Source organism: Leptodactylus fuscus, chromosome 3 (assembly GCF_031893055.1).
Source record: "Leptodactylus fuscus isolate aLepFus1 chromosome 3, aLepFus1.hap2, whole genome shotgun sequence".
Lineage (NCBI taxonomy): Eukaryota > Metazoa > Chordata > Amphibia > Anura > Leptodactylidae > Leptodactylus > Leptodactylus fuscus.
The window spans coordinates 18,917,519-18,945,089 of NC_134267.1; the positions used below are offsets into that span (position 1 = coordinate 18,917,519).

General features: G+C 45.5%; 2 protein-coding genes across 2 annotated transcripts in view; one reads left to right on the plus strand and one right to left on the minus strand.

Annotated features, from left to right (window-relative positions):
- Window positions 1–1,845: 1,845 nt before the first annotated feature.
- Window positions 1,846–14,360, minus strand: BPNT1 (3'(2'), 5'-bisphosphate nucleotidase 1). The gene is made up of 10 exons (XM_075266497.1): window positions 14,320–14,360; window positions 11,938–12,129; window positions 9,876–10,003; window positions 9,686–9,790; window positions 9,410–9,517; window positions 6,525–6,573; window positions 5,889–5,980; window positions 3,839–4,036; window positions 3,529–3,634; window positions 1,846–2,689 (listed from the first exon to the last, which is right to left on the minus strand). Exons 2-10 carry the CDS (start codon window positions 11,996–11,998, stop codon window positions 2,541–2,543), a joined length of 996 nt encoding a protein of 331 aa, XP_075122598.1. The 5' UTR covers window positions 11,999–12,129; window positions 14,320–14,360; the 3' UTR covers window positions 1,846–2,540.
- A 66-nt stretch (window positions 14,361–14,426) lies between these two features.
- The window catches only part of IARS2 (isoleucyl-tRNA synthetase 2, mitochondrial), a 33,740-nt gene continuing 20,595 nt past the window's right edge, over window positions 14,427–27,571 (plus strand). Inside the window, exons 1-12 of the mRNA XM_075267104.1 lie at window positions 14,427–14,642; window positions 15,929–16,051; window positions 18,682–18,841; window positions 20,536–20,684; window positions 21,614–21,663; window positions 22,064–22,173; window positions 22,330–22,420; window positions 22,904–23,019; window positions 23,257–23,426; window positions 24,569–24,659; window positions 26,350–26,501; window positions 27,066–27,226. Coding sequence (XP_075123205.1) covers window positions 14,442–14,642; window positions 15,929–16,051; window positions 18,682–18,841; window positions 20,536–20,684; window positions 21,614–21,663; window positions 22,064–22,173; window positions 22,330–22,420; window positions 22,904–23,019; window positions 23,257–23,426; window positions 24,569–24,659; window positions 26,350–26,501; window positions 27,066–27,226 — 1,574 coding nt within the window. The 5' untranslated portion in view covers window positions 14,427–14,441. The remainder of the gene's footprint in view (window positions 14,643–15,928; window positions 16,052–18,681; window positions 18,842–20,535; window positions 20,685–21,613; window positions 21,664–22,063; window positions 22,174–22,329; window positions 22,421–22,903; window positions 23,020–23,256; window positions 23,427–24,568; window positions 24,660–26,349; window positions 26,502–27,065; window positions 27,227–27,571) is intronic.

The window sequence follows — 27,571 nt, forward strand, 5'->3', positions numbered from 1 at the left end:
TCTGGAATGCTCTACCCCGGACAATCAGATTAACTCCCAATTTCTACAGCTTCAAACGCAAACTAAAGACGCATCTTTTCAGACAGGCCTATCACAATGTCTAACGTAAACCCTTAACCCTCCTCTGTCCCCGCTCCCACATTACCCCACATGATATGATGTCATCTCAGGATAACTGTATCTGTCCAAGCTCCATCCACTTGTTAAAGGACATGACTGTTGACGGCTCATAAAGTTTTATATTTGTGTAATGACAGTCACCTCTATTACAAAAGCGTCTGACCTCTGTATAAGCAATGCCGCCCCTGCTACCTCTTGTGTCACCCCCTCTACCTCATAGATTGTAAGCTCTTGCGAGCAGGGCCCTCAGTCCCATTGTGTGAAATGACTTTCTTTGTAATGTATCTTTCTGTCTGTATTTGAACCCTACAAATTGTACAGCGCTACGGAATATGTTGGCGCTATATAAATAAAATTTATTATTATAATGCCTCCTCGTTGTACCGGTAGCCCCCTGCACAGTATAATGCCCCCCGCAGTAAAATGCACAAAAGAAATGTAATACCCACTTCGCCTTGTTCTTATCTCTCCATGGCTTGGAGAAGTACATAGCTCCCTGCTTCCCCCTTGTACTGAACCGAACCATACTGCCTACACCTGGGACAGCACCCAAAATCTGGGACTATCCCACTGAATTCAGGACGGTTGGGAGGTATGATATGTAAAGCATCACTTCAATGGCCCTAAACACCTGCCATGTTCCTATAAACCCAATGTCACAAGATCTGAAACTCTGCATTTTGCTGTTCCTCTATTACTCTTCTAGGAAATATATGGATAAATTGTCAACTGAACCTTGCCAATGGGGTGTGTCGGTGGAAATGGAATGATGACATCAATTTATTTATACATTTCCTAGAGGAATAACAGAGGAGCCACAAAATGTAGAGATTTAAGGAAAGATGTTGCCGAATTGTTCTTTACTGAGAGATCGGATCTATATCTTTATTTTCCTGGCACAGCTCTACTATAGAGGAATATACTCATTGACAGCAGCTAAAATTCTTCTATGTGGACTCAGACGGCACATACTGTCATAGGAGGATACAGTTATATACAAAGCCTCATAGGACAGTATTGGGCCTGGTCTGAGCCAGTGGTGCAGGCTTTGTGACCGAATCCGGCTAGCAGAGGTCCAATGTGTTAGTGGTGCCCTTGAGGAATTTATAAAGTAGAATGTGCCATCAAGTGGCCATTCTTGGTAATGCAGCCCATTCTGGAGTCATCACTTTCAACTTTTGGTGACCAAGTTCTAGTAATAAGGCTGCGCCCCTGGAGTGACAGATCATCGCTCAGTCCCAATCAAGTGAAAGGGGCAAAGGTATGATACCAAGCACTGCCACCATACAATGTGCAGCGCTGTGCATGTTGAGTACTGAAGATGCTGCAGCTAAGCGGTTGGGGTCTTGGGTGTTGGATCCCTACCAGTCTTTAATTTATGATCTGTCCTAAGGATAAGTCATCTATGGTATAACTCCTGGACTCTAATACAAAATCTGCATTTCAGGCCCATCTACCATGTGTTATACTGATGTCTCCTAATATAGTAAATAAGTCTTTGGGACCCTTTTGGGACCAGGGCGCACATTCAGCTGTTACCTTTGCACCCCTTAACCTACACTCCTGAACTTGTGGTCATTATGCTATGGATTTAAAGTGGAAGTGTCATATCATTATACACTGTATTAACTTATTTTACTTCCTTTTATTAGAAATCAGATATCACAATGTAAAAAAACACAGGCAACAATCTGCTTATTGAATTTTTAATGATTGGTCCCTTGGAAAAAAAAATTTACAAAAAAAAAAAAAAATCACATACTATGTATAAAAGTGTAACCCTGCATGGCCTGGACTGGACAAAAACATTCAGTGACCTGCAACCTGAGGACACAGCTTTGAAATGTCCAGCTAGGACACTGGGCCACAAGCTGTCAGGGCTTGCTAGGAGTTGTAGTTTTGCAATAACTAGAGAGCCCCGAGTTGTAGCCAGTAACCTAAGGCAGATAACCTAGAGAAAACAACCTAGGACAGATAACCTAGAATATCCTCTAGGGCTTGGCAATTAATCGAAAAATTACCGAAACCAAAAATCACAATGTGTGGACGTGATTTACAGACATGGATTATTTTAATTATTTTGCACCCAGACCATCCGGTCTGACATTGCCAATGGCTAAAGGATATGTCACTAGCTGTGCGCTAACCAATGCGGATCAACGATACGTGGATAACCAAACTTCAGCGGCATGGCGTGGCGGATAAATAGGGGCACGGCATATAAAAAGGGGAGTGTCCTATATGTAATAACCATTCATTAATTGTAATTGATATAAAATGTTCGATTGATCACGGTTTTGATTTGGGCCATAACCGCCAGCCCTGGTATCCTCTTTATTCGCAGAACCGCTCCTAGACAATGCATCACCTGATCACTTGTGATGCTGCCACAACTAGTGAAGACACGACAGCTTTCACACTTAGGGCACCAGAGCTTGTTTGACAGATTCGGGTACCCGAGAGGCGTAATAGTCAAAATTGCGCAAAGCTGCCAGGACCCCGGCCGAGTTCATGTGCTTCACGTCTTTGTGGTAGTCAAATGCATTGCCATGGATATCAGTGAGTTTACCTAGGAAAGACAAAGGTTTAGTATAGTTGTGAAAGCTCAGGCATTATAAGAGGACGGGCCTGAGGCCTATATAGAAATGTGACGTGATCAAAGCAAACGTTCCCCACAGTGGCGTATATAAAAAGTACAACAAAAAAAAAAAAAACACCCTCACACCAATATATAGAAAGATAAGAAAGTTACGGAAGTCACAATATGGTGACTTCCTTTCAGGTATATTTCTTAAAGGGGTTGTCCATGAATTTCAGGGCTCAGGGAGGAGACCGCGGAAGGTGAAAAGCAAAAGAAAAAAAATATGTGAATGAGGTCCCCGGTCCCTTGGCCTCAGCAGTCATGTGCGGCACCAGACTTCTGTTGGCAAAGGCACGGCACGCTGGAGCAGACAGCAGCGGTGGAGACCGGAGAACTGGGGACAGGTAAGCATGATTTTTTGTTGTTGTTGTTTTTTACCTTCCCCAGCCACCTCCTTGAGTCCTGACAGTTCCCAGTATATTGTACAGAATATTAAATGGTACCATTATGAAGTACAATCTGTTCCGCAAAAAATAAGCCCTCGTACAGCTCTGGGAATGGACAAATAGAAAAATTATGGCTTTTGGAAGGGATGGTAGATGATAGAAAGGAGGGGGTAAAATCTGGTCTGCTGTGGATCCAGTAGGTGGCGCTGCGTCCTGTGACTGTTAGTATGAGGCACCCCTTGCTGTGCCCATGTCATACCAGGTGGTTTAGGGTTTGGCTTGCATATAGGGGAGGCATAGTTAGTCTCTACTTCAATAATTCAACACCCGACAATGCAGAGGCTCTGGGTGTGTTAGGAGTGAGGGTCCCTGTTTGCTTACCTCCCACTGCATGCAGGATCGCCTCCGGAGCACACGTGTCCCACTTTTTGCACCCAGGACTGGCAAACACATAGGCAGAGGCCTGACCTTCTATCAGCTGAATGATCTGCAACAGATAGAGAGTATCATACATATGTCCACAGGTCGTCCTCGACCATCAGGAGCTTCTGCGAAAGCTGGGTAAAACCACTGACTTCCATTACAAGTCTATGAGAATATGCCACACTGCTGTCCTACACCCCTGAATGGTAAGTTTAGCTATTTACACTGCAGTATGCACTGGCTCATAGAGGGGGTCTTAGAGACTCACCTTATTTCCGGCACCCCCTACACGCACTACTTTATCAGGGTAGATGGCAGCGATGCAGTCATTCACCAGCTTGCTGCTGTGCGATCTGGTCGTGGTGACTATGTGCTGACCTTCAGGGACTTCCTTTAACTCAAAACCAAATGATCCAATGCCCAAGACGCCCCAAATAGTTCTTCCCAATACGGCGTTGTCCCCAGCCTGAAAAGATATGGCAAGTTGTAGAATAGAAGGTAAACCTTGGGAAGCAACAAGAAGACCTCACTCCCTCCATTATTCACCCCGGGAACCAGACACTATCAATAGGGAAGATTCTGGCCCTTGCACATTATTCGGCATATCTTACATGGGAAACGTGGTGTTATATACCATCTATGATCTCCATACGGCCCAAACTGGTCACTCCTGGATGGCAAATCTTCCATGTACCCAGTGACATTAAATCATACGGACCTCTTCTGCCCTTCTCTCCAATCCAGGGCACATGGAGACAGCCATCAGGATATGGTCTGCAGAAATGGGGAGAACTAAGAAGTTGTATACAGGGTAGTTTGGCGTTTGTATACAAGGGGTATGGTTTGGAGTCTATATACAGGTGGTCTAGTCCGAGGTGTTTATAACAGGGGGTGCGGTTTGGAGCCTGTATATAGAAGGATCTTGTCTGGGGTTTCTATACAGGAGGTGTGGTTTGTACTCTGTATACAGGGGGGTCTGGAGTTTATATACAGGAAGTGTGGTTTGTACTCTGTATACAGGGGGGTCAGGGGTTTGTATACAAGGGTGCAGTTTGGAGTCTGTGTACAAGAGGGTCTAGTTTGGGGTTTGTACACAAGGGATGTGGTTTAGAGTCTGTACGTAAGTGGGTCTGGTCTGGGGTTTGTATATATGGGGGCCTGGTTTGTGGTCAATAGGCAAGGACATTCTGATTTGGGGATCGGCACACAAAGCTGGTCTGGTGGGGGTCTGCATAAGAGCTGGTCTTTGCATTTGTATATCAGGATGGTCTAAACTGATCTGATATCTACATAAAAGCTCAGTCTGAATATAGGGGATCTGGGTTGGGGTCTGCACAGACATGTCTGAATACATAGGTGTCTGGTCTTGGGCCTGTATATGGAGGAGTCTGGTGAATGTTCTTTATTCTCTTTTATATGTTCTATATGTAACATATCATCAGCTATATATCCTTTACAAATGGGTGGGGCATAAGGCAAAAAAACTTTGCATATTGCACTATGAGTGCACTTTTTGTTCCCAGGTATCTCCCTAATATTGGTAAGATATATGGACAGAAACCCCTCCTGTTTGGACCGAAATGTCATTTGTGTCCTCGGAGGATCCTGGTAATGTTGCTGGGATCTACACAATAAGTGGTGACTGACGGCCACTTATCCTGCTCTCCCTGTATAGATGGCATTCAGATAACAGGGAAACACCATATCTGAGAAGAAAAGCTGCAGGACCTGCCCTGTGCACACAGCTGATAAGTCACCATGATGGACCCAGGCGCTGCCGGGTGTGTTTATATGCCGGGGCCCCTGTAATGGTGCAGGTAGTAGCCGGCGCAGTGATCGTAGTTATTACTGCCATGTAAAACATTTCATTTATTTGCACACTGAATATTGTATTATTTAGGTTGGTTTTTAGCTCATATTATCATATTATGTGCTGGTCATACGTTAGGTATGTACCCCAGACCAGCACCTACTACTTGTACCCCAACCACTGTGTCTGCAAAATAGTTAAAGGTGTCGTCCGGGAATTGGCAATTTACTTACCTGTCCTGGGTTATTGCAGATGATGGACCTGAGGTTTCCGACCACTACACTACGTGACCCAAAGCAGCGTTCAGCGTCCCAGATCACCCCACCCCCAGGTTTCCCCGTCCCCTCCCTCCTTCATCGATCTCAAGCTATGGGGTCTGGCTTTACTATAATGAGATCAGGGAAAGAGGGAGTGGACAGGTAAACCTGAAAGCCGCTTCGGATTGCATTCCATATGGCGCTCTTCACATTCGCCTGATGATGCTGGATTATGACATATTGCAAGTTACCTGGTAGTTATAGAAGGGCTGGTTTATCACTCCGGCAATCGCTTTTCCTTCATACGCGATCCCAATAAGAACAGTGACATGATCCAGGAGACCTGCAGACACAAGGTTCATGACTTCAAATGCACTGACTGATAGGGAGTCATCCAGTTTAGAAAATCCACACACCATATTAGGGATTCTAAGGAAATAGAGGGGTAGGGGTCTCTTGCTCTGGAGGACCTGACCTTACATAGACAACCTATTGATTTAAAAGGACACTGTGTAATGCTTCAGGTCTCCTGTGGTGGCGCTGCAGAGTAACTGTACCAGGTGATCACTGGGGTCTCAGTGGGGGACAGGGATTTATATACTGCGGTCCATGAATAACAATGTATTGCAGCATTATCAGTGAATGGAAATATTGTATTCAGATATGTAGAATCTACAGGGCCAATACTTCTCCATTGGCTGCTTTGCCTGTGCTATGCAAGAGTGAGAGGACCAGAGAGAGATGCCGAAACCTCGCCTGGCCCTGTATTCTTGCGGTCGCACCATAATTTGCACGTATTAGGAATTAATACACAAAGTAAATACTACTTTAGATGTACAGATTTCATTACACAAAGATTCAGTATCATATGAGAAGTTGGAACCAACCTTCTGTATATTCCTTAGTGCCATCCAGAGGGTCTACCCAGACCACCAACTTAGGAAGAAAAAAGAGATACGTGCATTACATTCACTATATATATCCATGTGTACTGGTGACGTCATCATAAGACATGTATATCATTGTAAGTGTCAGCACTGGGAGGACAGAAGGCGCCAAATCTGTCATGTAATAGGGCCACGTGATGGATTCTCATCAGGACAGGCTACATATGCATTGTAGTGACATGCTTTACAGCCTAGTCATGGTAGTGGGTGTCATGAGGGCTCAGTAGTGTTATCTATAGAGGTGTTATCTTCTATTGTACTAGTAAGCAGCAGCCTCCTCCTCTCCGCTCCATAGACTTCTGTGTGTGAGGCCTGATATGTATAAGGGCTCGTTCCCACGGAGTAACACGTGTCAGAGTGAGCGCTGCAGAACAGAATCCCATTGACTCCAATGGGTTCCATTTAACGCGCGTAACACATTGAAATCAATGGGTTAAAAAGCCTCCGATTGATTTCAATGTGTAGCGCGCGTAAGGCGGAACCCATTGAAGTCAATGGGATTCTATTTTGAAGCGCTGACTATGACACGGGTTTACGTGTCAGGATGAGCGGAGCGTTACTCCGTGGGAATGAGCCCTAAGAATGCTATTAGAGAACCTGAGAGGAGTGAAGGGAAGGATGAGAGTAGCCATAGAAATGGAGAAGGAAAGACATTTCTAAAGTAAGAGAAATCTTAAGGTTTCTTATAGTCACCTGTACTATATTTCGGTTAAGTTTTCTCATTGCATTAAAGTTCTATCAACTTCCTGTTAGGCCTTTTTTAATCCCAGAAAACCCCCTTAACGCCGTGTTTATATAAGGGATTTGGAAAACCGGAGCAGAACAGAACCCTGGATGTATTTAGATTGATAGGAGAGCGGACATGGACGGTCACCATGATGGGGAACAGGTCAGTAAGTTCTGCACATTACTATAAGATCGATGCGCGCGCAGATTCCCTTGTATTGCTTATCACGGTTTATCTGCAGGAAATGATAGGATATGGATTTGTCCATATGAACAGGCGTCATGGGATATTTAACCCCGTCAGGCAATGTGCTCAAGGACAATGGGATCTGTAAGGATTGATCCGCTATCATTACTATGGCTATAAAAGCTGATCAATGAATATTGATTTTTCAGGTAGATTTGGCTCATGGTAGAAAAGGTGGCCATACATGCTAGCTGAGAGGCGGGCAACCTCAGAGGGGGGAATTTATTAAAGGGGTGGTCCAGGAATTATTTTTATTTATAGTCTCTGTATGGGTCAGCTGTTTGGGGTCACTCATACTATATACTGTGAGTTGGAAGAAGATGGCGCCATGTCCTATATGTTTGCCAGCACCGTACTTGCAGTTCTGCTCTCACTGAAGTCAATTTATTCTTTAATAAATGGTCAATAAATATCACTGAAATCTACGGCAGCCACCAGCTGACCATTATATGGTGTCTACGGCCATCTACAGGAAGTGCGACTTTTGGTTGCCTAGTAACGGCCTGACTTCCTGTCTGTGTGACCACCATTTCAACACATGAAGGCGGAAAATTGTCTTAGTTGCCCATAGTAACCAATCACAGAGTAGCTTTCATATTTTAGGAGCAGGATATAAAATAAAAGCTAAGCTGTGATTGGTTGGTAAGCGCAACTGAGACAGTTTTGGTTTGAGACCGATTTAAAATCAGGAGTGACAGACTATCAGATATGATATATAATATATAGATAGATAGATAGATAGATAGATAGATAGATAGATAGATGGATAGGAGATAGATAGATAGATAGATAGATAGATAGATAGATAGATAGATAGTAGATAGATATGAGATAGATGGATAGATAGATAGATAGATAGATAGATAGATAGATAGATAGATAGATAGATAGGAGATAGATAGATAGATAGATAGATAGATAGATAGATAGGAGATAGATAGATAGAAAGATAGATAGAAAGATAGACAGATGATAGATAGAAGATAGATATATAGGAGATAGATAGATAGATAGATAGATAGATAGATAGATAGATAGATAGATAGATAGATAGGAGATAGATAGATAGATAGATAGATAGATAGATAGATAGATAGATAGGAGATAGATAGATAGATAGATAGATAGATAGATAGATAGTAGATAGATATGAGATAGATAGATAGATAGATAGATAGGAGATAGATAGATAGATAGATAGATAGATAGATAGATAGATAGATAGATAGATAGATAGGAGATAGATAGATAGTAGATAGATATGAGATAGATAGATAGATAGATAGATAGATAGATAGATAGATAGGAGATAGATAGATAGATAGATAGATAGATAGATAGATAGATAGGAGATAGATAGATAGATAGATAGATAGATAGATAGATAGATAGATAGGAGATAGATAGATAGATAGATAGATAGATAGATAGATAGGAGATAGATAGATAGAAAGATAGATAGAAAGATAGACAGATGATAGATAGAAGATAGATATATAGGAGATAGATAGATAGATAGATAGATAGATAGATAGATAGATAGATAGATAGATAGATAACCTCTCTAAGCCTTGTCCTAGGTCTAATTCCTTCAATAGCAGAGATAACAATCTGGCTGCTTGTTTTTGGCTCTATTCTCTATGTGTTCACTAGCAAGTCTGATGGCAGTCAGTAAGTACCACGTGTGCCTCAGTAGCGGCTCCTGTTATTCCGCAGCCCACCATACTTTACACTGCATCTCAGAAGAAAGGCAGCAAATGAACACAAACAACTACTGTCGGAAGGAAAGAATGATAAGCTATAAAGAACCAATGTATACAACAATGGCGATGTGATGGTCACAGCGGAGTACCTCTTCTTCTTTGATGTTGCTGTACTGCGATGGAAACTCGACCTTCAGGATTTCTTCTGACTGTCCCTTCTCGATCAGGTCCTCCGATATTTCTTCAGAGGGTAAATCCTGCACAGCAGAAGAAAAGCAAAAGATGATACAAATATATACACTATATATTAGAGTAAAAAATTTGTAGAAAAAAAAAACACTCCATAGGAAATTGTGGGTTTATTGCCCCATGCAAGAACATTTCAGCTTAAGACACTTGAGTCTTTGTCCAGTAAGTGGCCTCACCTCCTCGCCTATGATGGTTAACTTGGGAAACTTCCTTGCCAGAGAGGCGCAGATACTCTGCTGTGCCAGGCGATCGGCTGCTGTCTGCAGGTCATTGGCACCAGTCTGGAACATAGACATATTAGATCATCACTTGTGTCCTCGTAGACCCTCGGGTCCATAACCACAAGGATACCTGTAATACATTTACCTTTTCCACTATGCCCAGGTCTCCGCCGCTCATGACATTTCTGACCACTGACGCCGCTTTATCGGCCACAGAGTAGGCCGTGGCCACCAACCTCGCTAATAAAATTGGAGATGAAGACATTGTGTAGGCTGACAAGGGATATACAAGAGAGAAAATATTAGTGACCATAATAGTGCAAATAGCTATCAATGATCGTGTACAGACCCGGCCATATAGGACAGGGACAGCAAGTCATCAACGGGGCAAAGGTGCAGACAAGAAGGTGTCCTTCATCAGGCTGGGGGATAGGAGAGCAAGGTCTAGATAAGAGAAGTCATGGTGGAGTCCTTAGTCACAGCCTCTGACCTAGTCTTAGTGCACCCAATAAACTCTGAATGCAAATCCAACCACGGGCAACATAAACACGAGGTCATCTACGCCTGTAAATACTCCCCTGAAATCGCACCTCATACCAATGAACCATTTTTTATCCACATCATTATCCCCCAGCTCTCCCTGTGTGAACCCAGGCGTAAACTACAGTGACCTGAAGCCCATTCACAGCCCTGGATTCTAATCTGCAGGTCGCATTGTTTGCCGTCACCTTTACTCCATCTTATAAAGAAACCTGAGTCATGAGTTGTGCAAATAGGAAATCAATAGCAAGAAACTGGATATGTGTAATGCCAGGAGCAGGTGCTGGTATATACTGACAACTGACTACCAAACCGCACTAAACAGTGTATATAAACACATACACGCAACATGTGCAACAACTGAATGTGAACACAGCTCAAGGCCTCAAGTACAAGTACAAGGCCGCTGGGACTAATCTGTAAGGTGGCATCTATAGAAATCCTGACCAGGGGCGTACACAGATTTCCACAAAGGAAGTTCATGGGGGGAAAAAAATTAACCCACAAACTATAGTATTCCCTACGTGCCCCCACATTGTATAATGCCCCCCAGGTCCCACACACTATAGTATTAGAGATGAGCAAGTAGTATTCGATCGAATACCTCGCTCCCATAGGAATGCGTGTAAGCGGCCGAACACCAAGGGGTTAAGCGCAGTGAATATTCAATGCGCTTAATCCGTTGGTGTTCGGCCGCTTACACGCATTCTCCTTTGGTATTCGATCAAATACTACTTGTTCATCTCTATATAGTATCCCTACGTGCCCCCACATTGTATAATACCCCCCAGGTCCCACACACTATAGTATCCCCTAAGTGCCCCCCGCATTGAATAGTGCCCCCCCAGGTCTCAAACACTATAGCATCCCCTAAGTGCCCCCCACATTATATAGTTCCCCCCAGGTCCCACACACTATAGTATCCCCTAAGTGCCCCTACAGGTCCGACCCCCCATAGTGGTAAGTAGTGTCTTAGTGTGTGGTGGGGAGTCCAAGTAACTCTTGGAGATTGTACTTAGCGCGGACTTCCGGACAACTACACACACGTGCGGCCATCTTTCCATTCATTCCGTGCCTGGATGTGGTGGCCATTGATTGCATCACCAGGTAAGAAAGGGGTCAGCAGTGACACCCGCTTTGGGGTCCTAGAGTTGGGTTCCTTGAACCAAGACCCACCTAATAAGAAGGGGCTGTAGCAATGTACAGAGAGTGCAGTAACCTGAATCACAAAGTGCATTGATACTTATGGCATCTTCTGGCCTATAGAGTTACAGATCTGTGCCCGAGACCCTCATAACCGGAGCCCCCTTTCTCCAGGGATCAGTGCTGGTCTGAGCTCAGACATGGACCGTCCCTGATGTTACCCACTGACCCTTTCTAGGGCTAGAATCACACATTCGGTTTTTGGTGCAGTTTTTGAGCCAAAAACACAAGTAAATATAAAAGTAATGAGAACTAGAAAGGAACTACTTCTGTTTCCACTGCCGACTTTGGCTCAAAATACTGCATCAAAAACTGCATGTGTGATTCCAGCCTAAAAGCGGATTCTGCTTTTTAATGTATCCAATCTATGATACAAAAAGAGCAAAATCTGTAACAATATAAGACACCACAAACACTTGTACACATTTGACTCTGTCTCATAACCCCCATAGGAGGCCACTTACCTGCACGGCGGACGTTACACACAGCAGTGACTGTCAGTAACTGCAGAGGTCTGCAGAGCATTGCTCACAGGGTACAATGTACTTCCTATATCAGACGGGTTCCTCCTGGGTCCTAGAGACTTCCGATTTGCTGCCTTGTTCATCTGTTACATAAATCCTATCGATCTTCTGTGACTATGCACAATGACTGTCCTGATATAAGAACCGGATAACGGACAATAATGTATTATCACATAATTCACAGAATTATACGAGTATGCGTTACAGTGTTACATATTATTAAAGGATATATATATATATATATACAGTATATATATATATATATATATATATATATATATGTATATATGTTATTAGGTTTATTAAGTTCAGTATAACTGCTACATCTGTAAATATAAATCCTTCAGTTGTCCTCTTCTGGCGAGTTGTAAAGAATCCTATTTCATAGTGACATTGATATGATTGCCCAGCTTTCCCAGACTCCTGAACGGCAAGCCTGCCTATACTGGAAGAGATAAAGAAGGAAAGGCTGCAGAACATTAGGGTAGGGTAGTGGGGGCAACTTGTGTGGGGGCAATGTATTCTAATGTATACTTATATGTAATGGTGAGACAACATCTTAGAGCTACGCGACATCATGTGACCAGAGATCGCGGGGTATCAAGAAAGAGAATGTGTTTGCACACTGCCAAGACTGCGACAAGATGATTGCAAAAATTCCAGACTGAGATGAGCGAATATACTTGTTCGAATACCTCCGCTGCATAGTTCCCGGTGCATAAACACTTCCGGGGCATTGAATTTCTAATGCCCCTCGCACCTTCCCTGGCGCCGGGAGCTATGCGTCGGAGGTATTTGATCGAGTATATTCGCTCATCTCCTATTTTTGCCATCCTCATGTTGACCATATTCTCTGTCACGAATGATGCAATTCGTTGTGATCTCAGGTTGCACAATAGGCGTCGCCATGTATTCCTACCCATGGGTGGAGGCCCCGCGTTGCAGAAACGCAGAGTTTTTTCGTTGCAGATTTTGCTGCGATTTTTTGAGCCAAAGTCAGGTGTGGCTTGAAAAAGAACTTTGAAAGACTTTGGCTCAAAAAATCGCAGCAAAATCTGCAACGAAAAAACTCTGCGTTTCTGCAACGCGGGGCCTCCACCCATGGGTAGGAATACATGGCGACGCCTATTGTGCAACCTATATATAAAAATACGCAAAATCTGCTACATAAAAACACTGGGTTTATGCAATTGGGCCTAGTCCAGAGCAGGAAGCCGCGACTGTCGGAAGCCGCGACAGTCACGGCAGGCGCATTTTGGTCCTATTCTGACGCGGCTTCCCGCGTCAGAATAAGGACCAAAATACGCGGTCCCTAGTCATGTGCGAACGGGGCCCAAGGGATTAATCTCTATAATGTCAGGTTGGGGGTGTCAGGCAGGAGATGTGATTCAGAGCTCCAATCAGAAGCAGCTACTGTTAAAGCTCAGTCTCAGCCCTTGTCTACTCCTGCCTGACCCTGCCCTCCTGACAGTACAGAATCTAAGTAGCATATCAGGCACCAAAACTACCTGCAGTGATTGCTCAGGAATGATGGGGGCTAGAGAAAAATTTCCAACTGTGCCGTAATCAGTGGAGGGGCAATTGTTAACTGTAAAGAACTGGACTTGTTGGAGGTGGTGAAAGGTCCCCGCTAAAGTTCTGTATCCTATTAGTGTCTAATGGATGTTTTGAACCCTAAAGCCAAATCTACATGGCCATAATGCGTCTAGATTTTCTGTACCATCTCACAGTCCTAAATCCTGTTCTGACCTCGGGTCTAATGACCTGATCTTATAGCATCACGCAATTCTGGGTCATTTGACATATAGTTAGGATGGAATTTGCAGCCGCAATATGGTTCGGAAAATTCTCACACGTTATGGTCGTGTGCAGGAGGTCTGAACTGTATAAAGGTTAGGGTTGGAACAGGAACCTTTGTCGTGAGACCTAAAATTGCACAAAAAAGACCTTCATTGCTAGGGTGTCGCATGTGACGTGCTGCGACATGAAAATCCTACCTTGTGCGACTTTATACACATGTCAATGTCCATTGCGACACTGCTCCCATAGACAGCCATTGTGTCGCAGGTGACAGTCACTACGACTGCTGACAGTCTTTGCTGCCATTTTGCAGATTATTATTTTATTTTACTTCTTTGTGCAGCTGTAGACAGTAATGTAGTATATATATATATATACATGTATATCATATTAATAATACAAAAGGCATGTCGCATGCGACTTTTCATGCACAATTTGCCGCTATAGATTATTACAAGGCACGTTAATGCATTCCCATACACAGGCCAATGATACAACACACAATAGATATAGATCGGACACCTGGATGACTCCTCAATGTCACGGCTCAGGCGGTGCAGGGAGAACGCGCTCTGGAGGTTGTTTGGTCCTCGGCGGCCGCCGTCTCTGTCACCTCTCCGCTCGCCGTAGTTTCTGTCAGGATCATGTTGACCGCTCTCCGCCGCCGGCTGCCCGGTGCCCGGTATCTGTGGAGAGGCAGAGCCGCCTCCGGGCTGAGCAGCAACAGCAATGAGAGCCCCGGCCAGAAGAACAAGTACCGGGACACCGTCCTGCTCCCGGCCACTGACTTCCCTATACGCCGGAATCCTGAGGACACTGTCAGCACCGAACTGCGCCTGCAGGAGGTCAGGAGGGGTCAGAATGGAGGGGGTGAGGAGAGGGGGCAAGTGTGAGCAAAGGGGTGAGGAGAGGGGGCAAGTGTGAGCAAAGGGGCAGAATGGAGGGGTGAGGGCAGGGGGCAACTGTGAGCAAAGGGGCAACATTGTGCAGGAAGGGGGCAGAATAGAAGGGGTGAGGAGAGGGGGCAAACTAAGAATAGGGGCAGAATGGAGGGAGTGAGGAGAGGGGGCAACTGTGAGCAAAGGGGCAACATTGTGCAGGAAGGGGGCAGAATAGAAGGGGTGAGGAGAGGGGGCAACTGTGAGCAAAGGGGTGAGGGCAGGGGGCAAACTGAGCAAAGGGGCAGAATGGAGGGAGTGAGGAGAGGGGCAAATTGTGAGCAAAGGGGCAACATAGTGCTGGCAAGGGGTAGAATAGAAGGCATGAGGGCAAAGGGGTGAGGGCAGGGGGGCAAACTAAGCAAAGGGACATAATAGCATGGGCCAAGGGCAGAATAGAAGGGGTGAGGGCAGGGGTCAAACTAAGCAAAGGGGTGAGGGCACAGGGTCAATATAGTGCAGGCAAACAGTGAGTAAAGGGGTGAGGGCAGGGGCAAACTTAGAGCAAAGGGTCAACATAGTGCAAATGTAAAGCACCATGGAATTAATGGTGCTATATAAATAAATAAATAATAATAGCGTGGGCAAGTGGTAGAATAGAAGGGATGAGAGCAGGGGGCAAACTAAGCAAAGGGGTAACAGGGGGGGGAAACAGTGGGCAAAGGGGTAATATAGTTCAGGCAGAGTAGATGGGGCAAATGGTGAACAAAGGGACAAGGGGTGTGGACAGAAGGGCAAGTGAGAAGGGCCGAACAGCGCCAGAGGACACGCCCAAGGCCAGTGGGGGGCACAGGGATGGTACAGGGGATATTGTAGCTTGTAACAGAAGAATGGAGGGGCATGGGGATAAGATTGGGGAACTTAGAGTGCACAGGAATTGGGGGAGGGGGGTCTTAGGGGGGGCGTAGCTTTGGCGACATTGGGACAGGTGTGATCTCAAGGAGCACTTTGACAGTGGGGTCTAACAAGATACTGGACAAGCTCAGGGTGCACATAAATGACTAAGTAGCTGAGGGGTAGAGCAATAGTTTGGGTAGAAGTCAGCAGACATGGGGACGTAGGATCTCAGCCGTCACTGGGTTGATGGAAAGTGTAGGAGCGTCAGCGGCTTCATAACAGGGGGTCTCAGGAGCAGGGTGTTGTGTATGCGCCGCCTTGTGTCTTACCATTGTTTTCATGTATCTTTATCACAGGAGACAAAGTTCCTGGAGCTTTATAACTGGCAAAAAGCAAGAAAAACAAAGAAGGAATTCAGTCTCCATGACGGCCCCCCCTATGCGAATGGCGACCCCCATGTTGGACATGCACTAAATAAAGTAAGAGCTTCACTGGTTGTGTGTGGCCAGGTCTGTCCTGAGATCTGTATTACTACACCCATCTGATTGGTTTTTGACCTATTCATCATATACTTTACATAGAGATAAGCAGTGCCATATTACCTAGCGGGGTTGTACCAAGTTATGAAGGTATCCCCTATACTTGGGTTATCTCCGTTGCCCCTAGTGAAAGTAAAGCGGGTGGGGGGTTATTGGCATCCAACACTACATTCAGAATGGGTGTAAAATACTTCCCGTTCTCAGGATTGGTCGGGGTCTCAGGGGCTGGATCCCACCAATCAGCAATTTATCCTATGGATAGAGGGTAAATAGGTTTCATGACGTAATCCCTTTAAAGAAATCTATTGATAGTGCTATATAGTGCACAAGAGCAGTGTAATACCTAGGGTGAAGGTCATGCAAATTGCATGACTTCTCTCTTTTTATTCTTCTGGACCTCTCTGCTGCTTTTGACACTGTTGACCATCATCTCCTCCTCACTATGCTCCGCTCAGTTGGCCTCAATGACCCTGCGCTCTCCTGGTTCTCCTCTTATCTCTCAGACCGCACTTTCAGTGTACCATTTTCAAGCTCTGTTCCCTCCCCTCCTTCCCCTGCTGTTGGGGTTCCTCAGGGCTTGGTCCTAGGCCCCCCATCAACAGATTTGGCTTCCAGTACCATCTTTATGCTGATGACACCCAATTATACACATCTTCCCGTGACATCACCCCTGCACTCATACAGAACACCAGTGACTGTCTCTCTGCTGTCTCTAATATCATGTCCTCGCTCTATCTGAAACTAAATCTCTCCAAGACTGAACTACTGCTGTTTCCACCATCTAATAGATCTGTCCCTGATATATCCATTGCAGTCTCAGGCCTTACTATAACTCCTAGGCAGTAGGCCCGCTGCCTCGGGGTCATGTTTGATGCAGACCTTTCCTTCACCCCTCATATCCAATCACTCGCACGTTCATGTCACCTCCACTTCAAAAACATCTCCAGAATACGCCCTTTCCTCACCAGAGATGCACTAAAGACACTTATTGTCTCTCTGATTCATTCTCGCCTTGACTTCTGTAACTCCTTACTAATCGGTCTTCCCCTCACTAAACTCTCCCCTCTACAATCTATTCTGAATGCAGCGGCCAGGCTCATCTATCAGGCTAGACGCTGCAACGATGCCTCGGGTCTGTGCCATTCACTATAGAATAAAATATAAAGTTATCCCCCTCCTCCACAAGGCTCTCCATAATGCTGCACCTCCCTACATTTCCTCCCTCTTCTCTGTCTACCGCCCAACCCGTGTTCTCCGCTCACTCAATGACCTAACACTTACATCCTCTATCATCAGAACCTCCCATGCTCGTATACAAGACTTCTCCCGAGCTGCACCACTTCTCTGGAATGCTCTACCCCAGACAATCAGATTAACTCCCAATTTCTATAGTTTCAAACTAAAGACACATCTTATCAGACAGGCCTATCACAATTTCTAACGTAAACCCTTCCGTACTATAATTAGAATTCTCAAAATTTAACCCTCCTCTGTCCCTGCTCCCACATTACCCCACATGATATGATGCCATCTCAGGCTAACTTTATAGGTCCAAGCTCCATCCACATGTTAAAGGACACGACTGGTGACGGCTCATAAAGTCTTATGTTTATGTAATGACAGTCACCTCTATTACAACATTGTCTGACCTCTGTATAAGCAATGCCGCCCCTGCTACCTCTTGTGTCACCCCCTCTACCTCATAGATTGTAAGCTCTTGCGAGCAGGGCCCTCAGTCCCATTGTGTGAAATGACTTTCTTTGTAATGTATCTTTCTGTCTGTATCTGAACCCTACAAATTGTACAGCGCTGCGGAATATGTTGGCGCTATATAAATAAAATTATTATTATGACTGAAAAACCCACATATTAGTTGCCCCCCAGTATCCAGGAGCTGCCCTCTTCATGTACACTGCCCAGGGCTCTCTGCACTGAATGTTCCCCACCCTTCTCCTCTGACATATCCAGTGGTCTCCTGATTGGGTGCTGGAGCTGTCACTCATAGCAGGGAGAGGGGCAGGGCAATGCACATGGTCCCCCCCCCAGTGATGGCGTACCAGGGAATATTATCCTGAACTTTATCTGCTGTGCCTGTGTTGCTTTCGTACTATACCCTGCAACGTGATGCTTTGTATCTGCCATGTTAGGGCTCATTCACATCTGCGCCCGGGGTCTCCGCTTTCAGGTTTCCGTTTCCTGCCCAAATCTGGGCAGGAGGCGGAAACCTGCAGGCATTTTCTCAAACCCATTCGTTTGACTGGGTTTGAAAAGTGTCCGGCCGTGAGCGTTTTATGCTCTCCACGGCGAAGCCATTTTTTTTTTAACCGGACACAGAGTCGGACATGCAGGACTTTGTGTCCGATTTAAAAAAAAACGGTTTTGCCGCGGAGAGCATAAAACCGTGACCAGCGCTCTTGGCCAGACTCGGCATGACAGGTTTCCGTCTTCTGCATGCAGAAGACAGAAACCGAAAGCGGAGACCCGAACGCTAGTGTGAACCCAGCGTTATATTGACCATGTTCGGTTTCTCTCAGCCTTGATCTCATCTCTTATATTAACATATTTTTCAGATCCTGAAGGACATCACAAATCGTTTCCACATGATGAGGGGCTACAAAGTGAGCTACGTACCAGGGTGGGACTGCCACGGGCTGCCTATAGAACTGCGGGCCCTGGCAGAGATAGAAGACAAATCTGACAGTCTCTCACCAATGGAGATAAGAAACAGAGGTATGGAGACTGACGGGGGGACAAAATTATCAGCAATTGTATTGGCTTTAAGGAGTTTTCCATAGCTTAAGCAGCAATGAGCTCTCTTCAGGGTAGGCTCTCATTGCTTGACAGGTAGGTTCTGCGCTGTCCTGGGGCCACTGTCAGCCAGTGTAATGTAGGGGCCGCAGTTCTTGCATTGCTTACACATAGTAACATGTTTTACGGCTGGTTGTAGTGAATGATGCTGCCAAACAGAGAGGCCTCAGTTTCTAAGCAATTAGGCAGCTCTTGTAAGATGCTGAATACGACGGATCACGTGACTTCCGGGTCAGGGGGTGGCCCCATCATGGCGGTGTGCATAGCTGTATATAGAGCTCATTGAGCGCTGTATACACAGCGATCGAGAAGGCAGGGAAGGTAATAAACCTTCCCTACCTTCTCTCTGGGAGCTCCGACTGAGGTTACATCCGGCTCCCAGTATCAGCAGCTGCACGATCTTGTACCAATACGTCCTATCAGAACACGGCAACCACCTTCCGGACGTTTATACTCTATGGGAAGTGGTTAAAACTAATTAATCATTTTATTTTGAAGCCACAGTCAGAGTTGGTAACTTTTCTCAGACCTTACATCCCTTCCTTTGTTATTCCTCTGAAATATTGTATCCTCAAGACCCGAAGTAGCTTCTGATCTTGCCATGTTGTACATGTACTGCCATCTGCATGTTATAGAGCACCAGGAGATGAGCAGATTGATATGTAGTTTTGTTATGTTGCACTTAAGGAGTCCAGTAGGAGGTAACTGCATACACGGGGGGCTGTCAGTCACTGAGTAGGCATGGACACTGAACTCCTAAACCCACAAAGAACAGAGATTTGTCCAATCATCACCCAAACCAGTAATTGTGCCATGTAGGGGACATTAATAGGAGAAGAAACATAACTGCGTAGCCACAAACCAATGAATTTAATGCAGAGATAATCATCTTATTATGGACGTGCAAATCAACCTGGCAAGTGCACTGGGGGTGGGGCCTGAGACGGCTGCAAATGCTCCAACTATCCCTTAGTATTGCCACTTCTGTAAATGACTTGTTCAGACTCTGCCCGAGTCACAACAGTCTATAAGCAAATCTGACATCAGACCCTGTGAGTTCCACCAGGTCCCCCAACAACCAGGAGACCAAGGGATTGAAAGTCTCCCTAAGACTTGCTTGTGAATTGAGCACACATTCACTGCTATGGGGCTGCGGCCTCTACCAGAAATTCCCAGCAATGAATGGAGAGGCGCTCATGCATCGGAGTTCGATTCCCTGGGATCAGACCCTAAACCCCTGTCATGTGCCCATAACAGGACAAGCCCTTTAAGCTTTAGTACTAATATACACTCCAGTTCCCAGAACCCCTTATGGAGGACTCCTGGGGACACCCAATATCTCCTCTGCTGGCACTCCAACTCTCGGTTACGTGAACAACCCTACTCTACTCAATGGGCGCATTACTAAAATCCTAGCTGAAGACTTGGAGTCTGCTGCGGAGAAATCTTGCTGGTCAGACAGATGTCCTCTGCAGTGTTTGGGTTTCTTACCTGACGGCATAGAAGACGTATCAGTGCTTGTTGTTAGCCAGTCCGTACTTACCATGTGTCTGTGAAGCTTTCCAGTAGTCATTGTCTTGACCCTTCCTATAAGATCCTCCTCTGCTCCTATACAGCTAGGGCGTTTGCAGAAAAGGCCATTGAGAAACAGAAGTCTTCCTTCATCCGCTGGGGAGTGATGGCGGACTGGGAGAACTGCTATTACACCTTTGATAAGAAGTACGAAGCGAAGCAGCTCGATGTCTTCTTCAAGATGCATGAGAAGGTAACACAGCTTTGTGTATGTAAATGGCTGTTACAGGCTTATTATTTAAGATAAGTCATCAATTGAAGATTGTCTGGGGTCCGATCCCCAGGATCCCCCCCCCCCCCCCCGATCGTTTGTGTGAAGAGGCCGTAGTGTTCGGGTGAGCTCTGCAGTCTCTTTCCTATGTACCAAGCACAGCGCTGTATGTTGTATAGTGGCTGTACTTGGGATTGCAGCTCAGCCCCCTTCACTTGAATGGAAAAGAGGTGCGAACAGACCTTGTGGCTGATGAACAGGGTATCACATGGCCTGTGGAAGCACCGCTGCTCCTGTAAACTTCTGGTCTGTGGGGTCCTGGATGCTGGATCCCTGCTGACCTTCATTTGATGGCTTATCCTAAGGTCATCAAATGATAAAGCGCAGAAAACCCCTTAAACTTCAGGACTCATTTTAACCACTTCTGTGCCTCCTAACCTGAACTGCAGAGCTGATCTATTTCCTCTAGTAACTGGCTACTCTTAGGGCTCGTTCACACGGGGACAGAAGGGATGGATTATGGCGCAGAATCCACGTCATAATCCGCCCCCTCACAATGGTGGTCTATGGAGACTGCTAGCGGTCTTTTTTCTGTGAGTGTCAATATGCGAAGCGAGTGAGACGCAACATGAGAAGCGAGCTGCCCTTCGGGCGGATTCCGCGGCTCCCTCCGGACTAGGCCTATTCATTTTGAGCCTACTCCGGAGCGGGAAGCCGCAACTGACAGTCGTAGCAGGCGTATGTTGGGCCCGATTTTGACCAAAATAGGCCCCCCTTGCCCCGTGTGAACTAGGCCTTACAGTTCCTGGTCCTCGGTGGATCATGTGACCAGTGGGTTAGAGGGGAGCCACATCCTAGTGGTTCCCATTGCTGTGTATACAACGCTCAATTTTATATTTTGCTTTCTATAGGGTCACATCTACCAGGACTACAGACCTGTGTTTTGGTCGCCATCAACAAGGTAAGAGATGCAAAGCCGTAGTGTATAGTGATGTAGGCTAGTAGTAGGAATGGTCATAGGAGGTGAATTAGGAGAAATGGGTTCAGGGGTCAGAATAATGGAAGGCGGAGGTTTAGGAGAAGTAGTAGGAGTAGGTGGAGATATAGGGGGAGTAGGAGTTGTAGTTGGAATACTAATAAGAGGAGGAATACTAGAAGTCGTAGGAGTAACAGGAGTCATAGATGAAGTAGTAATAGAAGGAGGAGGAGAAGTCAGATTAGGTGTATAGTGCAATACTGTTGTTTTATCAGGCAGAAAACAGATGCATAATATTCAGATTCGGGTTTTTCTTAACCTTTAGAAGTTATGTCTGCATTCATTTGTGCTTTACTTCTTTATTTCCTTTCCCACATCCTTGTAGAACAGCCCTGGCCGAGGCCGAGTTGGAGTACAACCAGCAACACGTCAGCCGCTCCATCTTTGTAAAGTTTCCGCTGCAGAAACCTCCTCCTAAACTCGCGTCTGCCATCGGTAGTATCTGTCATACACATCTGCTGAGTGTAACTTTGTGCTATTAAGAATATATAAGAAAAAACATTGAAAATTCTCACCACTAGATACTCTTACCTGTAGGGGTCAGGGGTCAGTGCTGTCTGCAGAGCTCTAATGTACTTGTCTGATTCACAGATGGCTCCACAACGATCAGCGCTCTGATTTGGACGACACAACCATGGACCATTCCAGCCAACCAGGCCGTCTGCTACATGCCGGATGCCATGTACGTCCCCTGCACAACCAGTCGCGGTGTTTCTTGCAAAATAGCTGTCCATTTTTATCTTGAATAGTAAATCCACCCCCAATATTTAGCATATTTATACCAGGCAGGTGACGTTGTTAACTCGTACATGGTGAAACGGAATACCTAAAGCCACCACTAGGGGGAGCACAGCACATAGGGATTTATACAGCTCCCATTAAACTCAATGGAAGTTGTAACAATCTTTGCTCCAAGTCCTCCCCTAGTGGTGGCTGCAGGAAAATGCTAGGGCCCTATATCTGGAAAAAAGAGGAGCTGTTCAGTCCCGGTGTCCCCTGTCACTTTGCTTTGCCGCTTTGTTGTACTTTTATATAGCACCACGGCCAATACCCCGACTCCTCATATTCATTGCATTTGACCCTACATTTATTTAGCATGCAGCAGTATTGGTTTAGTAACATGCCTACAATGTCAGTCCTGTAATATTTCCTATATTGTTCCCAGGTATTCCATTGTGAAGTGCGGATCCTCAGGAGAGCTGTATATTGTGGCTGCTGACTCTGTGGAGCCCACCGCGCTCTCACTAGGGACAAAATTTGAGGTCGTTTCCACATTTAAAGGTAAAGTTTTATAGATTGGTCTGTGCAGAAATCTCTCTATACTCCTGATACAAGGTTTTCAGATTTGGGACATTTGACATATCCACAGGATCTGATGGATCTAAATAGAGATTTCTACTTTGATCTTTACCTTCTTTAGCAAGAATATTTCAGTAGGTTTCACTATGTTTATATTTTGCAAAATTGACCGTTTTTTCTCAAATAATTCTCATTGAATGTTTTTCTGTGACCACTCAGGAGCTGATCTGGAAAATGGTGTCTGTGAGCACCCGACAATACCAGGACGCACCTCCCCCCTGCTAGCGGCCAACCATGTGTCTATGGGTAAAGGCACCGGCCTTGTTCATGCAGCACCTGCTCATGGCATCGAAGATTACGGAGTGGCCTCTCATCACAAGTTACCTGTGGTCAGTGAATAGAGACACCTGTAATAAATGGTCATCGGGTTCAGTCTAACCATCATCATTAAAGGGGTTACCTAAGAATTTTGATTTATGGCGGATCCTAATTTTTCATCTGTGGGGGGCCGACAGACATACCCTGCATGGTTAAAGGGATCCTATCACTCACACACAATCTTTTCTAGGTACCACGTTGGGATACCCTTAAGAAAGGTATTCTTCTTTTGTCGTCTTCTCCGCGCCACGTTCACTTACAATCCCGGTTTCTCTCGATATGCAAATTAGCTCTCTCGCAGCACTGGGGGCGGGCCAAATGCTGCGAGAGAACTCTCCAGCACCACCTCCATCTTCGTCAGCAGCGTCATCTTCCTCTTCCGGTGGTGGCTTGTAACTTCTAGGCCTTGGGCCTTGGGCAGAGCAGACTGCGCATGCCCACAAGCCACGAGAAAATGGCCACTTGCACAGTATTGTAAGCGGCCATTTTCTCGTGGCCTGTGGGCATGCGCAATCTGCTCTGCCCAAGGCCCGAGGCCTAGAAGTTACAAACCACCGCAGGAAGAAGAGGACGCTGAGATTCTCTCGCAGAATTAGGGACGCCCCCAGTGCTGTTTGAGTGCTGGGGCCCGCCCCCAGTGCTCCGAGAGAGATAATTAGCATACTGAGAGAAACCGGGATAGTAGGCGAAAGGTGGCGCAGAGAAGACAACAAAACGTAGGAGAAGAATAGCCTTTCTTAAGGGTATTCCGATGTGGTACCTAGAAAAAATTGTGTGTGAGTGATAGTGATCCCTTTAAGCTGTTTGAGGTGACTTCCAATGCCTTGCACAACACTGAGGCAGTTGGCTCTGTGTCCTGTATAGTGTCCAGGCACCATCGGGCCCTCACTGATCAGATATTTATGGCCAGGACAACCCCTTTAAAATATTGGTCTTTGTGTATGAAAAACCTCCTGTAGGTGGCGGCATCCATAGCAGCCGACCAGATCATTGCTTTGGAAATGGGAAAGGTTGGGCGCTGGTTGCGGTTGGCTATTGAGGTTTTATGTTGCAAAATTAAAGACATTGTCCCGAGTGTCCCGTCCCATCACAAGCCCTGCCTATTGTCATCTTGGGAAGGAGAACCATTGAATTTTTGGTTTGTTTTTTGAAGGACTGCCTGGTGGATGAAGCCGGACGCTTTACATCTGAAGCAGGAGCAGATCTGGAAAGTAAAATGGTGCTTGAAGATGGAAATGAGGCCGGTAGGTAATCTGGGAAAGGACTATCAAATCTAAAAATGTAGATTGATAACAAACCTGTGTTTGTTCATGTTCTGTACACAGACCGGACACTGACACATTATAGTCGCCAGGTCACATGTGCACTAGTTTTGTCCAACTCTCAGATGCGTCTCGTTCTTTTTAGTCCCAGTTTGCACACAATAGAAAAGTCCTTTAAAGGTTCCATTCACACAATGAAGAAAAGAAGAATTTGAGGCAGATTCTGTCCGTATAACCCAGGGATAGGGAACCTTCGGCCCTCCAGCTGCTGTGAAACTACAACTCCCATCATGCTCCATTCACTTCTATGGGAGTTCCAAGAACAGCAGAGCCAGTATGCATGCTGGGAGTTGTAGTTTTGCAACAGCTGGAGAGCTGAAGGTTCCCTACCTCTGGTGTAACTTGTGTTTTATTTGTTTTTTAAGCCATGTGTTTGCTTTCTGATACAATGGGACTATTCAGCAGTAATCTCATTCAGCGGGTTCTGCGGCACATTAGCTGCAGAGTTCGCAGGATGATCGAACAGGACGGGTCTTTATCAACATCAGCAAAAAAAAAATTGTCCATCACTAACTTCCATTGAAAATAATGGGAGGAAGATTGCAGACAGAACTAGATGATGTTGAGATGGAATCTGCTTCGAAACCAGCAGCAGATTCCATTGTGTGAACATAACCTTTACAAATAAACTCTGTGATGTCTGAATCGATGGTAGCTGAAATGTCCATGAAACACAGTACTGTATTTTTTTTTTTGTAGATTGTGAGTCCCATATCGGGCTCACAATGTCCATTTTTCCCTATCAGTACATCTTTGTAGTATGGGAGGAAATCCACACAAACACGGGGAGAACATACAAACTCCTTGCAGATGTTGTTCCTGGCAAGATCGGAACCCAGGACTCCAGCACTGCAAGGCTACAGTGCTAATCACTGAGCCAACGTGTTGCCCCATAACAAGAGATTTACCAAGCAATTCACTTAAATTTTTGTGGGATTCTTCTGCAGAAGATACGTGCAACAAAATCTTTGTTATATGTGTGAATTTTGTTGTAGGTGTGGTTTTAATAGGATAGATCATCAATTGTAAATGATTGGGGCTGAAGTGGCAGTGGCGCGCCCTGAGTTCTGCTTCCACTTCAGTGGCCGGGTGACGTCACATGCTTCAGTCACGTGGCCTGTTTCGTATCTTTGTCCCAATCAAGTGAATGAGCTGAGCACAGCTGCTATCAATGTGCGGTACTTGGTAAGTAGTGCAGGGGCCACAGCACTTGCCTTTAAACAGCCAGTTGGCAGGGGTCCTGGGTATAGGACCCCTGAGGATCTTCAAATCTATTCTAAGGAAAGAGCATCAATTTTTAAGCCTGGAAAGCAAAGGACTGTGATATTGATGACCTACCCATAGTGTGGGTCCGACACTGGGCCTACCGAGCACAGGGACATATGTAGGATATAGTGTATGGTACTCGGTATTGCAGCTCGGCCCCATTCAGTGGAATGGGGCTGAGCTGTGGCAAGACCATGTGACCCGTGAAAACCACTTAAAGATGTGTGAGATGTTTTACTTCTACTTATTAGTAATCTCTATAAGATGCTGGTGAGTTTGGTTAGTGATGTCTACCCCTGTGTATCTTGTACGTGTCACCTTAGTAGGACTCCCTTCTCTTCTCCAGTCATACAGATGCTGCTCGGTGCGAAAAATCTGGTAAAAGAGGAGAGTTTTGTCCATAGTTACCCCTATGACTGGAGGACCAGGAAGCCGGTCATCATCCGGGCCAGTCAGCAGTGGTTTGTGAACACGGCTAATGTAAAGGACAAAGCTCAGGTACGGGCGGAAACAGATCATAACATACCGGCGGTATTCTACATGAAGTTACATGGGGCGGCACAAAACATGTGTTAGATATGGATAATATCAGACCGGTCACAATACTGATTATATTATCTGTTTTGATATGTCAATATAATCCTCATATCAATTCTGGAGCCTGTGGTCTAATAACTCTTGTGTTGTGTCGTTACTCTGTTGTTCTTCCTGGAAATTTAGGAATAATTACTAACTTGGCGTTACCAGTTGGGGGTATCCTTGTACAGTCTGATTGGGGCACATCCCCAAGTGGCAACACCCGTTTGGAAACTTACACGTAAATTTCTAGGAGGAATAACAGAGGAACGGCAGAACATAAAGAGTTATTAGAAAAAAAAAAAACTCCATCACTGTAATATTATGAGGAGTGCAATTATTGTATCAGGAGAGAAATCTCATTGTAAGATCAGCAGGGGTCTGACCGCGCTGCCCGTGTATCTGACATGTACTGGAAATGCTCCATACTTTCCTTCTGATTTACGGGCAGAATTGTCATTGTATTGAAATCTTTTCACTTTACAGGAAGTTCTGAAAAAAGTGAAGTTTACTCCGGCGTCGGCGGCGAGCAGGATGGTGGAGATGCTGGGCCGCCGCACATACTGGTGTATATCGAGGCAGCGGAGCTGGGGGGTCCCGATTCCTGTTTTCTACCATAAGGAGACGCGAGACGCCCTCATCAATAGGTAGGAGGTTCACATCTCTGTCGCAAGTATACGTCCATGACTTGTTTATGGGTCGGGGTATTACAAATCAGCTAAGCTGCAATACCACATACAACCTGTGGACAGATGTGTTGCTGTTTTTGGAAGAAAACAGCGCGTTTGCCTGGGGGTATCCCTCTCTGGACTCTGACGTATTAGACAGAATGCAGTGTCTTATTGAACTCATGGTTTGGGAAGATGGCAGCTGCATATTTCATGTATTTTGTGAGCTCAATCAATACATGTTAAGTCATTACTTTAGACATTACATTAATTTCTATGCACTTTGAAAGAAGTTCTGTCTGTACACTGTAGTGGTGGTGCCTG